The 17037-nt window shown below is 40.4% G+C and overlaps 1 protein-coding gene across 1 annotated transcript in view; it reads left to right on the top strand.

The window, feature by feature from the left end:
• The window catches only part of LOC122790793 (cholesterol 7-desaturase nvd-like), a 255316-nt gene that overhangs the window by 131089 nt on the left and 107190 nt on the right, over nucleotides 1-17037 (top strand). Inside the window, exon 4 of the mRNA XM_044058415.1 lies at nucleotides 16342-16467. Within this exon, the coding sequence (XP_043914350.1) occupies nucleotides 16342-16467 (126 nt within the window). The remainder of the gene's footprint in view (nucleotides 1-16341; nucleotides 16468-17037) is intronic.

The following is a 17037-nucleotide window of genomic DNA, read 5'->3' as shown; positions in this document are numbered from 1 at the left end:
ATGTTAAATAAAAATAAAATAATAATTGTAATTTTCTGGCAAATCATTGACAATGGAATTCACTAAATAACAGTAGCCATTTAAGTTTCAGTCTTTCTATCTTTCAGGGAACACATGGTAACATGACATTTTATTCTAGCAACTTTCTAAGATTATACAAACCATGTTTAAAATGTGTCCCCAGTTTTGGGCCTTTGTCCCCCCACAGTAAGTTTTGGCTTTTACCTGATTTCTTGTGCTGCACAATTCTTCAGGGAAATCTTAGTTTAGTGCTGCTTATGCAAAAGTCTACTTGCATTGTTAGTAGCACAACAGATAGTATACTTGCTTTTGCTGCAGAAGGCTGTGGGTTCTACTCCCACAGTATGTAGATGGATTGTTGATACTGTACTGTTATACTTTTAAAGGGGGTGGATCAGATGCTGCAGTCCTGAGAATGTCCTCCTTTGGCGGAGATACCTACCAACTATGAACCTGTTATCAGTTTGCCATCCATTCCCTATTGAAATATTACTAGCTTATAATTTTTTATTGTAACCTAGGCAATTTATACTTCAAGGACAACAGAGGCACTTAACTTTTAGATGAAACAATGACATATAGTTAATTAGTTGCAGATCTCTCATGTGGAATTTAGATGACTTTTACTTCTGCAGAAATTGTGCATACAGTATTCACTGATACTGGTGGATTGTAGAAGTTTGAGGAGACTTTTATGATGGAAATGTTCTGAACTGGGCAATTTTGTCATTATTGGTTCATGCATTTTGTTTCATTGCTTACTGGAAAATGTTGAAAACAGTAAATTTAAAATGTACTCTAACAAATATTCTGTATTATACAAGGAATATAATTTATTACAGTCAGGAAGGTGTACCAAAGAACACATGTATGTTTCTTGTGCAAGGGGCCTATGATTTGAAAACAGTCCAAATGTAATCTTTATCCACCACTGGTCAAATCCATTTTCTTTGAATGTGGATTTAAATGCTGTTTCAGTGAATGTGAGTTTCAAAGGCAGAGAGGTGCTAAGTCGATTTTCATTGCGAGGCTGTGTTGCTTTGTTTAGCAGATGTCTATTAGTGTTTGTACTATAAAATGTAAAATAAAAGTTTTAAAGAACTCCAGATAATCATTGTAGAAGTAAAACAATATGCACATTACAGTGTTTATGGTAAATGGGGTGAAATGGCCAAGTAATGGGACATTGGAATGGCTGCAGGTGGAGTCTGAGACCATATTTTGGTAGTCTGTTCTTCAGTTTCCATTTGAAAGTTGGCATCCCACAATTCCGTTGGAATAATTATGCATGTAGATTTTACGTTAATCAGCGTACAGATGTATACCTATTTTCATGGGTCTTTGTCCAGATTTTTGATGTTTCCAGGTTTAGAGGTATGCTGGTCACTGATGATCTCAGTGAGGCTTGGACTGACACCTCTGTGGAAGGAGTAGCAATGTCCCAGCAGCTATCCTCTATCCAGGTGTGAGAAATCCAAGCAGTGTTACAGGTATTTGGGGGCATGACCACTGGAAAACCAGGATGTACCCACCTGGTGCACCACCATGTAGAAACAGGACCGCAAAGGCCTATTAAGCAGGCCCCTTATAGGGTGCCTGAGAGAGTCCAAGTGACAATGAGGGAGGAGATACAGGAAATGTTGGAAATTGTGGTAACCCAGGAGTCAAGAATCCCCTGGGCCGACTCCTGTGTGGACTACAGGAATTTAAATAGTCACACAGAGGCAGATGCTTACCCCATGCCTTTTGCTACTGATTACTGAATGAAATAAGTACATGTTTTGAACTAGTGACTACATCACTTTTGTGGTCACACACTGTTGCACAGTGTTTTTGCTAAGGTTTTGTGTGGAAATATGTCTACAGGTAAAATGTTTTTATTTAAAATGTAGGGGAGAAAGTTAGTGAATGGTATGGATCTGTCTAAAAATTAACTACGAGTATGAAGTTAGGAATGAGCACTGTAATGATCCTCAGAGAAACTCACTCGTACAGTTTCTTTTGGGCACAAGAGTAAAATCTGTTGCATCATTTCAGTTCTGTATCAAATGAGAATTTTTTTTCCTTTTCTGAAGAAAATGCATTACGAAACTGTAGGACAGGTATATAGTGCAGTTTAACGGAAGAAAGGCTTATTCCTGAAACGATTTAGAAAGTGCTAGAGTGAGGGTGTAATGATAGTGCTAGGAATAAATCATGGAGATAAACTGCAATGTGCACATAGGAGTCCTGTATTAAGTATGCAACAGTATTGTGTTGAAGTCTGGTGTGTGTGTGTGTGTGTGTGTGTGTGTGTGTGTGTGTGTGTGTGTGTGTGTGTGTGTGTGTGTGTGTGTGTACCCAGTCAGGGACATTTTACGATATTCTTGAAAGTTGAGAAGGATGCATAGCACAACTATCATAGATGCCTGAAGGCAATGCATAAATGGGTAGTTATTTCTACAGTAGAAAAACGCACCATTCATGTCATTTTTAAAGATGAACTACAGCAAACATGTATCAACAGTACCACACACACACACAGCTTGTTTTACTATTGCTCAAACTTAATAACTCCCTGAAATGTATTGCCATGTAGAATAGTAAAACTGTCCAATACTGATTAGATTACAGAAATTAATGTGAATGTATTTTCATTGTTTTTATCTTATCGCAATTGAAGCCCAGGAAAAAAAAAATAAGAACAACTCTGTGAAAAAAATCTGCTATGCTTCAATATTTCTATCTCTAATGCAGCACTATTAACCTAACATGACATCATTATGGGGGCAGAGTATCACAGAAAAATAAGTTTCAGAATGCCGAAAAAAGCTCTGTCTTTACTGTTTTGATTAGGAAATAAATAATACCATCAAAGAAAATGCAACAGTTATTACTACAGTAAGTAATAATGCTATTGCAATGCATGCAAAACAAAAACAGATATTAAAAAAAAAAACTGTAAGAGATAACTTAAATAATTTGAAAGTTCAGGAGAACTCCTATGTAGAGAATGTGGTGGAGAGAGTCCAGGAGTCAAAAACTCTCATCCCGGGTGACTCCATGCAAATTAAATGGCACTAGGAAACTGTGTGCTATAAACAAAGAGCAAGTTATGATGTAATCATGTTCAGGGCTTGAAACAATGGATTTACATGATTTTATTGAAAAATGTCATTTCTGGTTAAGTAAAATATAGTACAACAGTTATTTGTGCATGAGCAAATGACTTGAGGAATACTTCAGTTAATCGCCTCAGTCTGACTTCTGTTGAAAATCTTTAAATTGATTTTGTTCTGGTAATTCTCAGTGAAATATTACCATCGTCAGTTTGGAATGACTGTATGTATATTATACCTTTTTTGTTTAATAATAATTATATTCACCAGTTCTGTATGTGTTGCGTTCTTCCTAGATTGTCATTAAGTTTAAATTGTATCAGTGGCATAAAATGTTCTCCACGGATTTTTTTTTTCATTTACATTGGTACAGGATAGAATACTTTGTTGGAAAGTTCTCTGAACAAATCATTCTTAAATCAACAGAGGTGTGATGGAAATAAAGACTCAATACTTTGAATATTTCTGTAATACAGAAAGTATAGATAATAAATACAGTGATCTGAACTTTCCAATTGAACGTGTAGGCTATGACTTGATAATAATAAGCTATGCATGGAACTCCTCCTCCTATATTGTTGTCTCTGGGCATAAGAAAAAAATGATTATCAAAAAGGGGGGGGGGGTAAATGTGTACAGGCCAGTCTATGGGGCAAGGATATCGTGGTACTAATTAAAGATAGTGTACAATCTGTAACGGTATCTTAGGGCATGGATATGGAAATTACTAACTGTTGATTTATAAGATCAGTCAGACTATGTAAGAATAATATGCTGTTGTCAGTCAAATATGGATAGTTAAACACAAGGAATTTATTGAAAAATTAGAAGAAAAATGTAATAATGGTAGAATAAAAGATTTTAACTATCCAGATATTAGGAAGACTGTAGGCACAGGCTATAGTACTTCTGCCAAGTTTATTGAAATAACATTGTACAGGATGACCCAGATGGTGGGTCAGAATATAGGGAAAGACAGGTAACTGAATTTGATTTCAGTGATGTTAAACTTCTACCTAATACAAAAATTGGTATACCTCTGGGATGATCAGATCATAATTTTAGAAAGTTTAATGTATAGAAACCAATCGTCTTCTGAACAACAGTACAAAGAGGGATGATTTATAGTAAAATTTATCACAATAAAGTTAAATATGCAGTTAATGAAATTATTTAACATCCAACACATTACAGTGGTTTCCCTATCCCTGAAGACAATTAATGTAATGAAATTAAGTCTACAATATCCAGTAAATCTGATATAACAAAAATGTCCTTACTGCTGGTATAGACTTAACTTTTTTCTTCCTATGTAATCTTATTATTTCAAATATACAAAACATACCCAGCTGAATGAGTAAAGTAGCCAAACTACTTCAGTGTAAGGTCAAGTGTAAAAGAAAACAATTATGAAATACAAATACAACACACACAAACCAACAAAAATATATATTTTTACAATTACATTGCTTAAACATGGAAAATAATAAATCCATTCCTGTATGTAGAAGTTAAAGATAATCTATTTAATCCAATTGACCTAGCTAATGATTTTTACAAATATTGAACCAAATGAGTAATAGTATTTTGTTAGAAAAATTGGAAACTTTTAAACATGCTTGTCCTGCAATATCAGAAGGTATAATTGGACCAGTAATGATATTACAAATAAAAACATCTGTAGAACAAGACAAAATTCTAGCAATATTATTAAAAATGTAAGAATGCTAAAATACCACTAACAGGAATATTTAATTCCTCGCTTAGAAAATGTCATGTTCCATCTACAGTGAAAATCTCGGTAGTCACTCCAATTCTTAAAGTAAAAATGGCAGAGATAAGCTGTTGACCAGATGTTCTTCGTCTACCATTGCTGCAGTCCTGACATATGGGTATTCCGCTGTCCACCATCGGCCCGAATACCAAAGGGCTAGAATCTGGCGTCGGTCATGGCGCTCGAGGCTGACATCAGTATGTGCCAGTACAAATGCGCATGACCGACGCCATACCCTCAGTCTTTCTTGCCGCGTGGTCCTAAGCAGAAGCAGTGTTTGCAAGTGCCGTTCGGCTTTCTGGAATTGTCGGTTTTCGTGTTTCAGACCGGAGGCCAAGCTGGGCTAAGCACCCGCTAGACACTTTTGTCTTTTTCTTGCCTCAGTATTACCGGATGTCAGAAAAAGTTAATAACTGTATTTATTGTGGGAAACAGATTCCTCATGGGGATTACCATTTACTCTGTATTCCTTGTTTAAGGCCTGAGCACGGCGTTGTTGGGTGTCGCTTTTGTGCTGCCTTTGATGAGCGCACTATTACACGTCGCTTGGACTGTGCTAGGCTAGTGTTTGGTAAACGGTGCAATTATAACATGCCGTCGGATTCTCCGCCCAGTTCGGCTAAAAAACGCAAGGAGTAATCCTTTGCGGTCCAAACAAGATGAGTCCATTGCGGACGCCGGTTCGGTAGAGCCACCGACTACTTCAACGGCTCCTTCTGACAGTTTAGCGGAGTCTCAGGGAGAGCCTTTGCTACTTCAGGAAGTGGCTTCTCCTGTTGTAGGCCAGGCTGCAGGCTTCCTCATGTGTCGGTGGTTCCCTCCCTCACAGAGTTTCTAGGCCTCCCCTTCTCATAGTAAAAGCCTTTCTAAATCTAATTCTGCCCCTGCTGGTGTCTGTCCACAGGGTCCAGCTCCTAGAAAGCACATGTTAAAGGTGGCGGAGGATTTGATTACTTTAATTAGGGGTTCTATGCCTCCCCCTGAGAAAAGGCCCAGGGTAGAGCCAGGGATAGAGGGTCTGGTTCAGTCTTCCAATGACCCTGATTCTTCTGTGGAAGAGCTCCAGGATTTCCCTCCCTACTCTGATTCAGAGGCTGAGGATTCTCCTCCTCGCCCCTCCTGAAGATTTTTCTTTTCTGAAACCTTGCATTCCATGAGGGAGCATTTTAAATGGGAAGGCCAGGATTATTCTGATTCTCGTAAAAGGCTTAGAGAATTCTTGTTTTTGCCTCAGCATAGGCCTTTGGCTATTCCCCCTGTATTGGATGTTGTTCAGGATGTATTTTCTGAGGCTTCTCTTAACCCTGACTCTTTGCCTCCTGCCCCTGCTAAACCGGATAGATACTGCAGGGTACCGGAAGCTCACTAGTATTTATACAAGAGTCCTAGGGCTGACCCAGACACCATTACTCAAGGCCCCAAGGGTGTCAGGGCTGCTGTGGTTAAGAATCCAGTTCCTTTGGACATGGATGCTAGAGCTCTGAATAGGTGGGGTAAGAAGTTGTATACCTCTTCCACTTTAGCTATGAGTGCTTTACATTGTCAAAATTATTTGCTGGGCCAATTGAAATGTAAAGTTGATGCTTTATCTGAAGGTATTGAATGTAAAGAGCTTCAGGATTTAGTGCATGTTTCAGACCAGGTTGGTAAGCATTCTTTGCAATGTGGTTTTGATGCTTTACAGGCTTCTTCCAGGGTGGCTGCTACTAGTTTAGTTCTTCGCAGGCATGCCTGGTTAAAAGTTCAGACGTTGTCAGAGCATGTTAAGGCTCGGATTATGGCTGCTCCTTTGCAGTCTGATGTTCTTTTGGCCCTCCGTTGAATCAGTTTTGAAATAATGGAGGAAAAGCTAAGTCTATGCAGACAGTTAAGGATTGTTTACAGGTTCAGCCCCCAAGTTCAGTAGGAATTGGCCTACTAAAGGGTGGTCTTTTCCTCTTCAGATTATCAGTCTAGGGGCAGGTCTAGGAGGTAGGGGTAGAGCTTCCTCTCAGGGCCCTGCTACTCCTAGGACTTTGGGTTCTTTACCCTTCTGCTGGGGAGGGCAGGGTCAGTCCTTCGAAACAAACTCAATGACCTCGCTGCCGGACTCTGCCATGCTGGCAGCTCCTCTAGGAGGAAAACTGGGACTTTTCGCAGTATTGGCATTTGGTTACCCAGGACAATGGGTATTGGACATTGTAAATCGAGGCTACAAATTTTATTTCCACACTTTCCTCCTTTCAAAGGTATGCCAGATGTGCCTCATCAGCGAAGACTGGAAGCACAGGCAAAATAATTTCTTCTCTGCTTCAGTGGAGGGCAATACAGGAAGTACCTTCTGCTGAAAGAGGCACAGGGTTTTATTCCCGTCTTTTCTTAGTGCCAAAGAAAGTAAATACTTGGAGACCAATTCTGGATTTGTCCATTCTAAACACCTTTTTGGAAATTCCAAAGTTCAGGATGTTAACGTTGCAGCAGTTGCTGCCTATGCTGGGCAGGGCTCATTGGATGGTAACTCTGGATCTCACAGAGGCCTATCTTCACATTCCTATCGGGCCCAGTTCCAGGAAGTTCCTGAGATTTCGGAATGGGAATTTACATTATCAGTTCTCTGCATTGCCCTTTGGCTTGTCTACTGCGCCCAGGGTATTCACAAAAGTCCTGGCTCCAGTAATTGCTTTTCAGACTACAAGGAATTCAAATTTATCCTTATCTGGACGACTGTTTGTTTCTGGCTCAAGGCAAGCAAGAACTTCTTCAACATCTTCACTATGTAATGACAGTTTTAAGATGCCTAGGGTATTCTGTGAACGAAATAAAGTCCAGTCTAGTACCCTCACAAGAGATGTGTTTTCTGGGTGTGAGACTGAATACAGCAACCCAGATGGCATTTCTTACCCTGGACAAACAAAGACATCTTCATCAATACTTCCAACAGCTTTCAGTAATGTCCAGGCTGACTGCAAAGACAGTCCTTCAAGCCTTAGGGTTCATGGCATCTTGTATTCTAGTGCTTCCCAATGCCAAACTGCATATGAGGAAGTTACAATGGTATCTCAAGTGGACTCAACACAGCCACGATTTGGACACTGTCATTCAGATTCTCCCTTGCATACAAAAAGAATTTCTGTGGTGGGCTCAGGAATGTCACCTAAGCAAGGGACTCTGTGACCCAGCCAGAGGCATGTCAGATATTAACGACAGACGCCTCGGAGTCGGCCTGGGGAGCTCATCTCGAAGGAAAATGGATTCAGGACCTTTGGCCCCCAGAGCTACTTCATTTACATATCAACATGAAAGAGATGCTGGCAGTTCAATTTGCTTTGGAAGCATTCAAGAGCCTACTTAAATCAGGACTGGTGTTGATTCGAACAGACAACACAACAGTCATGTGGTACATCAACAAGCAAGGGGGAACCCATTCTTATCCATTGTGCAGACAAGCAATGCTAGTATGGGAAACTGCTTTAAAACTGCACTTCACTCTTCGAGCACAGTTTCTGCCAGGAGCACAAAATTCTTTAGCAGATGTTCTGAGCAGACAGATTGTGGATCCTAATGGAAGTTGGATCATCAGGTGTTTCTGCAGTTGACCATGGCTTGGGGAACTCCAGACATAGATCTGTTCGCTTCTCCTCTGAATTATCAACTGCCAAAGTTTTGCACAAGGCTATTTCATCCGAAAGCCTGGAAAATAGATGCACTATCCTTCAGCTGGAGAAACCTGCACGTGTATGCCTTTCCTCCTTTGCCTCTTCTTCCAAAGGTATTGTTGACAGTCAGGAGGGAAATGCCTCGCATGATTCTGATAGCACCAGATTGGCCTCGACAACATTGGTACCCTCTCTTAAGGAGTTTAATTCATGGGACACCTTGGCCATTACCACAGATTCCTCACTTATTGAGTCAGGTGGACAATCATTTTCTCAATATCAGGGTGCAATCTCTTTACCTGACAGCCTGGAGAATTCAGTTTTGAGGAAGGAAGGCCTGCAGCTTCCACAACAAGTTTTGGATGTTCTTTTGGTAGCCGGGCATCCTACTACTCGGAAAGTTTATGCTGATAAATGGAAGAGAATTTTTCTTTGGAGTGCAGCTCACGGCTTTGATGTTAAATTGCCTAACTTGAGTTGTATTTTGCAATATTTGACTGTTTTGTTAGACAAGGATTTGTCTTTCTCTTCTGTTAAGGACCATGCTGCAGCTATTTCTGCTCACTATGAATGTGACCCTCCTTTGTTTTCTCATCCATTGGTTAAACAGTTTCTTAGAGGGACAAAGAATATAAGACCCCCGAGAAGAGCTCCCACTCCAGCCTGGGATCTTAATTTTGTTTTGGAGAAGCTGACTCTGCCTCCATTTGCACCTGCAGCTACAGCTGAGTTGAAGTTGTTGTCTTGGAAGACTGCTTTTTTGTTGGCTGTTACTTCTACTCGAAGGGTCTCTGAATTACAGGCCCTCATGGCAGTAGAACCATTTCTGATTTTTCACAAGGACAGAGTTTCCTTACGTACTAATCCTACTTTTTTGCCTAATGTAATTTCAAATGTGGCACTGAACCAATCTATACATTTGCCTGCTTTTTATGCTGACCCCCAAAATAAAGGGGTGAAAGTTTTGCATTCCTTGGATGTGCATAGGCATTTAAGATATTATTTGAGCAGAACCACAGAGTTCAGAAGATCTCAACAGTTGTTTGTTTCTTTTGCTTTGACTTCACAAGGGAAAGCTGTTTCAAAACACACTATCTCCAAGTGGATTGGCCATTGTATTGCTTTTTGTTATTCTCATCATGGGAAAGATGTTCCTGCTGGGATCAGGCCTCACTCTACTAGGGCTACGGCCACCTCTACTGCTTTTTTGAGAGGGGTAGCTGACATTTTGGCGGCAGCTACTTGGAGTTCTGTACATACATATACTAAGCATTATCATTTACCTCTTTATTCTAGGTCTAGGGCTGGGTTTGCCACTGCTATTCTACAGGGCATGTTAGCAGCTCCTAATTCTGTTTAGTTGGCCATCCTCCCTGTTTTCCGTTGTTCTGGGATTCTACCCATATGTCAGGACTGCAGCAATGGTAGACGAAGAACATAGTACAGTTTTGTACCTACCATAAATGTAGATGTTCGAGGATATCCATTGCTGCAGTCCAAGTTCCCTCCTACCCCTTATTTAGGTTTGGGTTTTGGGTGGTGTTTTTTGCATTCTGACGTCTGAGGCAAGAAAGACTGAGGGTATGGCGTTGGTCATGCGCATTTGTACTGGCACATACTGATGTCAGCCTCGAGCGCCATGACCGACGCCAGATTCTAGCCCTTTGGTATTCGGGCCGATGGTGGACAGCGGAATACCCATATGTCAGGACTGCAGCAATGGATATCCTCGAACATCTACATTTATGGTAGGTACAAAACTGTACTTTAGTTTGACCTCAGAATTAGGTAAATGTTTTGAGAGGTGCATTTTGCAATGAATGGGGTAGATAACAGATGAGAAAATCATTTGCATGATATCAGGCAGCACGGTCTGTACAAATGTAGATAAATTCTAACTAACTTAGTAGAGTTTTATGAACAGATTACAATGGTTATGAATAAAAGTGTCTGCAGCAGTCATTTTAGTTGGAGCTAGTTAAAGCATATGGCATCTTGCCTCTTAAAATTATATGAAACATTGGACAAAGAGCATTAGAATCCCTGCTTGGCCAGTTGGTTAACTGAATGGCTATTGGACAGGAAACGGTAACAATTCAAGGACAGAACTTTATACAGTCTTTATTGAACTCTTGTGTACCACAGATTTTCGTATTGGGACTTCTACTATTTACATAGTCTTTGCAAAAATTCCAGTAATTATTACATGCTGGATGAACACACATGCAGATGAATGCAAGTTAGGATTTATTATCTCAAATGAGAAAGTCTACAACAGCATTAATAGGTATCTGCATGAAATATCAACTTGGGCTGAAAAATGGGTTTCTTATTTAGCTTAAATAAGTGTAACCTACAGTAATTTGGAATGAACCTTTTATGAAACAGCCAGTAATAATACAAGATGTTTTATCAGAAGTTGATGAATACAAATATTTAGGAGCGACATCATGAAAGTGGTCTTATTCTAAGCATGTAAATTCAATGGTTGTAAAAGCAATGAGACCAATAGGTCTGTTAATGAAGACCATCTCTCTCTCTGCATGAGGAAAAACATCTGGTTAAATTATATAAAACATGTTCAAGACCTGTCCTGGAATATAACCATGTGTTTTGCTCACATGGCAAAAGTGATCTGATAAGTCTTGAAAAAGTACAAAGGAAATTCACTAAAAAGTCTCCTACATTTAGATCATATAATTATAGAGAAAAGTGTCAGAAGCTGGATTTTTTTCCAAATTATATTGACATGTTGGAGGAAAACTAATAACTTTCCTATATTGCATTTCAAGGATGATATCTTACAAGCATTACTAAATGTAGAAATAAATGATATAAAAACTAAAAGACATAAAAGAGAGTACAAGCTGAACCATTTAATACCACAGTATGTGTTTTTGTGTAAAATGTAGAGAATGGCCAGTTTATGGAAGATTGCCACTAACTGTATCATACCTCCTAATACTAACCATTTTTAAACAGAAATTAGGTGATTGAATGAGTTCCCAGGTAAGTGACAACTTTTGAGGAATTCCTTGTTAGCCTTAGGGTCTGAACACTATACATTTTTAACTTAAGGGCAATTAAAGATCCTTCAAGCAGGATGTATACCTTGGGGAGTAGTTTTAGAATGCTGCCACTCTTTTGAGCTTTTGAAGTTATTGATGTTTAACCTTGATGTCATGTAGTCAAATACCTTCGAAAAGACAAGTACAGCAGATATGATGCCTATTAGTTCTCTTACTGTTCCACCAGCTGCTATCATTCCAACAAAGTCCATATTGATATCTTGGGTTCCTATTACATTATCAAACGGCCAAAACATCAAAGCGGCTGCATTTCGAAAATCACATTGTGCGATCGCAGTACAGTGAAGGTTGGGATATTTGCCTTTTCCTCAGTAGTACGATTTCTGAGTTGAAATATATATTTAGTGGGGGGGGGGTGCCCTCCACAATAAAAGCTTCGATACGTGGCAGTTTCTATGTTTTGGCCGTTCGATTACATTATATTTCGATAATGTAATATAAACCCAATATCTCTACCTGAATAGACAGCTATAAGCATGCCATGTTGTTAAAGGTCACAGGTTATCACTGTATGGATTGTGTCTGTATCACCATATTGAAGATGCAAAATGTCGAACGCTCACAAGAGCGAAAATGCCAAAATTCAAACTAGTCACTCGTACAGTGATCTCAAAAACGGACCCTCGACATTTTGGCACTTTCGCTGTTGTGAGCGTTGAACATTTTCCTTTTCAATACGGTGATATAGACCCGCACGGATTTGATATTTTCCTTATGTTGCACGTAGTTTTAAGAATTCTGCTGAATCATTTTAATATGGCTGTTCCAGAGGAGGCTGAGAAATGCCCATGAAAGGGGGAATAGATTCCCAGACCATGAAATACCCTAGGCAGATAATGGACAGAACCCAGGAATCCTGAGTAATCTGTAACCAGACAGGAAGAGATATAGGGAAAGATGAAATGAAAGAGGAATGTTGCTGAGAAGAACATGATAGACAACACCTGGTTTGTCAGGAAAAGGAGACTTTAGAGTCGTAGTAGTCTGGGTAGGCTTAGCAGGAGTAGCTTGCATCCCACCTTTTCTTTTACCCCTTGGCAGGACGGCGAGACTCCCTACAAATGGCTTTATTAGGGTAATTTCTCTGAAATTAAGGCTCAGGAGGACCACAAACACATTTAAGTTCCTGCAAAGCCTTGCTCTTATCCTAAAGAGACTAAAATCAATTAGCAGCAGCTTCACCAAACACGTGTTTATTGTCTAGAGGATCATCTGCCAACTTAACCTTAATATCATCAGGCAAAGACTGAAGCTGCAGCCAGGAATATCTCCTCATCACAGAACCAAAAGCAGCAGCTCTAGACGAAACCACTGCTGCATCATAACTGCACTTAATAAAATGGCAAGCCTCTTGGGAAGAAGTTCCTAGCAGGGAAAGAGCAAAAGTCTTCCCTTCAGAGTCTGGGGGGGGGCAAAATTACCTGACATGCTTGAGAAAGAAGAGCCAAAATATATCTGGACTTATGGATCTGATAATTGCAAGCCATAAAAGCCAAGGTAGCAGAGGTATAAACCTTCTTACCTAGCGTTACCATACTTCTGCTGTCTTTATCAGAAGGAGGTAACTTAGTGGAAGGCAATAACTGGGATAGGATGGCAGATACCATAGACAGAGGGCTCAGCAGAAGGAAACCAAGTCTTCAGGCACCCTATAAAACATTTTGGATTTCTTGGGGTCCAGAGGCTGGGAATCTGAGCCTTAGACCCAATAGAAAAGGCATCCAACAGAGCAGTCTCGGGAGAGATGTCCGGCGGAGGTGGCACAGAGGAAGAATTGGACCTAGATTTCTTGGACTTTTTCTTTATGGACAGCTGACCCTTGGAACGGAAAGTTCCTTCTATGAGGTCTTTCGCTAAAAGCTAAAGGCTTTGGTTCTCCAAGTGCAAGGTCAGAGAGGAAAGCCAAGTATGAAGAGTCTTAAGAACAAATGTCTGACAGATGGAGCAGGACATAGGGTCGTGGGAAGCGCAAAGACAAAATAAGCACTGCTCATAATCTTTAATGGGTATCTGTCTCCTGCACTTGCATTTACCCTTTCTGGATGACATAAACCCCACAAGCAACACACAAAAAGGAAAAGAGCAAAAAACCTGCAACAGGGCACTTGCGTGAAACAGCTTGGTGAACCAGCAAATGAAGCAACCATTCATACCAATGATCTAAAGATGGCATTTGGACTAGAGGCAAAGAAGTTCTGGGGATGGTACATCTGAACGTCACCTTTATGCCCTATGCTATATGCAGGGACCATATCTGTGACGTACAGCTTACCTTAGAACCACCTAAAGACTTTGGTATATTAGCTGGATGTCGGACTGTTCTTGGCAGCGATCCCCTGTTATAAAGAATACTACAACAGTGAAATCATCTAAATCATCTTTTCGGTAGTGCTTGAAAATAGTATTGAGGGTTCTGTATCTTTTATAATGGATATAGTTCTAGGGCATAGATTACCCTATGTAACTGCATGGATGTGTTGTGATGGGAAGGTGCAGTTAGAAATTCCATCAGTTATGAGAGTTTAGGTACCTTGTGCTTAATGGTTTATGAAAATATTTGAATTACAAACCATCTGAAATACTAAACCTAGTCTAGCACTCTCTCCTTTTGATAGGTTGGCCATAACAATTCCCTGGCTATTTCTTCCCACAGTATTTACTTCCTGGAGACTGGCGTGATTCCCGGGGTGAATTTCCTTTATCCCATCCATTTATCAAGGTTCCTTTTGAAGAGGGCCAAAGAGGCGCTCTGCTTGACATGTATGGGCAGTCTATTCCAGAGTCTGGGGAGTCTCTGGGTCAGGAACCTATCGCTCCAGCATGTTTTGTTCATTGCGACAACAAGGTTTAGATCCCTGGAGTGTGCATCTCTTGAGGGATTGGGATTTCTTTGAGTGTAGCGTGTCCAACAGCTTTGGGTTTGACATGGCCTTGTATTTTAAGCAGAGATTGCCCTTGAGTAGATGATATGCGATAGAATATAGGTGGAGTTTGTTTAGAGGGTCAGCATAGGGCATCTGCTTTAGGCCTGTGATTCCTTTAGTGAGGTATTTCTGCAGACTTTCCAGTTGTTGCAGATATCTTGAGAGGTGTATATCCAATGGGGCGTTGTATTCTATAATGGGTCTAATGAGGGATGAGTACAGTGGGACAATGACCTCCTTTTTTCTGGATGAAAAGCCCTTGGTGATGAGGTGTGCCACATCGAAGGATTTCCTGACTGTTGTGACTATGTGATTATTAAAGGTGAGACCACTGTCCACCTGTGTCACTAAGTCTCGTCACATTTTCAATGTTTAGTGTACTGCCACCTATGTCGTAATTCACGGGTACATTGTTTTTTCCCAAAGGGGATAGCTATACATTTCTTGGCATTGAGCTTGAGCCCATGCCTCTGGCACCAAACATCTGTTTCTGTAAGGCCCTTTTGTAGAATATCCACATCATTTGGGGATACAATAATGGCTCCCAGTTTGCAGTCATCTGTGAACTTTGTTAGCCAGAGCCCCTTAGTGTTGGCCTGTACTTCAGAGAAGTAGATGCCAAACAAGAGCAGTCCCAGGACTGAACCCTGTGGTACTCCACTTGTCTAGAGCTGGATTTGGAGTCAGCTACTTTTACAGTGTGGGTTCTGTCAGTAAGCTAGTTGATAACCCATTGAGGACGTAGGAATTTGATGCCCAGCTTAGTAAGTTTATCTAAGATTCCAGAGTGGGGGATGGTGTTGAAGGCCGTGGCAAGGTCCAGATAGGCTGTGGGACCACCTTACCCTTGTCCATGGCTCTGGAGACTGATTTGAAGAAGTCAATCAGGTTCAGGAGACAAGATCGCCACTTCACAAACCTAAACGGTGTGGGGTCCAGTGTTTGAAGGTTGCCAATGTATTTGTTTACAAGTTCCACGATAATACGTTCCATGGCCTTGCAGATCAGACTCGTCAGACTGATGGGGCGGTAGTACCTGGGATCCAAGGTGGATCCCCCCTTGTGGAGTGGGATAACTGTAGCTGTGTGCCACTCAGTGGGCACGAAGCCTGATATGAGGCTATGATTAAACATGACTCTTAAGTGAGGTGCCAGTTCATTTTGTAGTTCATGTAGTACACAGCCTGGGGTGACGTTTGGTCCCGTGGATGCTGTATTCTTAGCTTTGGAGAGTATGTTTTTTTACCTGTGTGGCTTTTATTACCGGAATTTAGCAATCTTTCGGTATTGAGATGGTCTCTTTAGGGGGTGTGGGGGGGGCGGGTGAAGTTTGCACTGAATCGATCTGACAGGATAATGGCAATATCCTTCGGAATCAGTATATTTAATGCCATTCTGTTGTAGCTCAGAGCAGATCTGAGCATTGCCATTTAGATTCTTGACATAGCTATAGAATGCCTTGTGGCTGTCTTTGGAAACTTTGGCAATTTTATTTTTGTAACTAGCTTTGAAGGATTTTATGAGGGATCTCAGCTTCTTACTGAGGCTAGTAAGGGAGTTTTTTGCATCCTGTGATTTTCTTCTTTTCTGCAACAATTTCTTCCTTTTGTTGTAAAGTTGGTTTATGGCAAGGTTCCCCCAGATTGGCTTCCTTTTTTCAGAGGAGAGCATCTTGGTTCTATTGGAGATGGCATTTTTAATTCAGGAAGTAGACCATAAGCAGCAAAGTAAACATGCGGTCTTATTGACCAGAAATAAATATCTGTTAATGTTAATTTGTTTTCATATTTTTTCTCCTAGGAGATTCCTGAAAATGCTGCAGACATTGCACACTTGGGACACCTTCATTCCCCTGGTATTATGAGTGGAACTGATCTAAGGTACACATTTAACAAAACGTGGGATTTTGTTAAGCATTCCTGGAAGGTAAGTCCTGGCCCAGACATCTTTGTAACAAATGTAGATAAATGACATGTGCATAACTGTCTAGGAGATGTTGGTGGGTTTGGTGGTGGTGGTAGTAGTGTTAGTAATAGCAGCAATACCAATGATAATCATCTTCAAAATGCAAAATCTGCCATTTGAAATTAACATTCCATTCCCATTTTCCCCATGGTTGAGATTTATGATTGAAGAATATCTTGTCTTGTCTCTGCTTTTTTCAAGGAGTATGTTTTACTGATGCACCATCTATACAATGAACATACCTTTCCTGGTCTTTATATGCACCTGTTAAGAGAATATCTTGTTCTCTTCTGGCACATGTAATAAACCTCATAAACCCTTAACTTACACATTTTGACAAGTGTGGATCATTTAAGACTCTGAAACCATATCACCACAGTTGCTGAGATAACCAAGTGAGCTAGCTCCCAATTATTCTGACAGTACATAATAAGCAGTTTATGTTATTACACATAGGCTGTAGATGAATTTCTCTAATGTCACTCCCAAGAATGAATGTGGACTTTGCTTGGCATATTATTTCCTGACCCC

Source organism: Protopterus annectens, chromosome 16.part0, assembly GCF_019279795.1.
Source record: "Protopterus annectens isolate FY-2018-M chromosome 16.part0, PAN1.0, whole genome shotgun sequence".
Classification (NCBI taxonomy): domain Eukaryota; kingdom Metazoa; phylum Chordata; order Ceratodontiformes; family Protopteridae; genus Protopterus; species Protopterus annectens.
The sequence above is the reverse complement of the archived record's forward strand: the minus strand, read 5'-3'. Positions and strand labels throughout refer to the sequence as shown.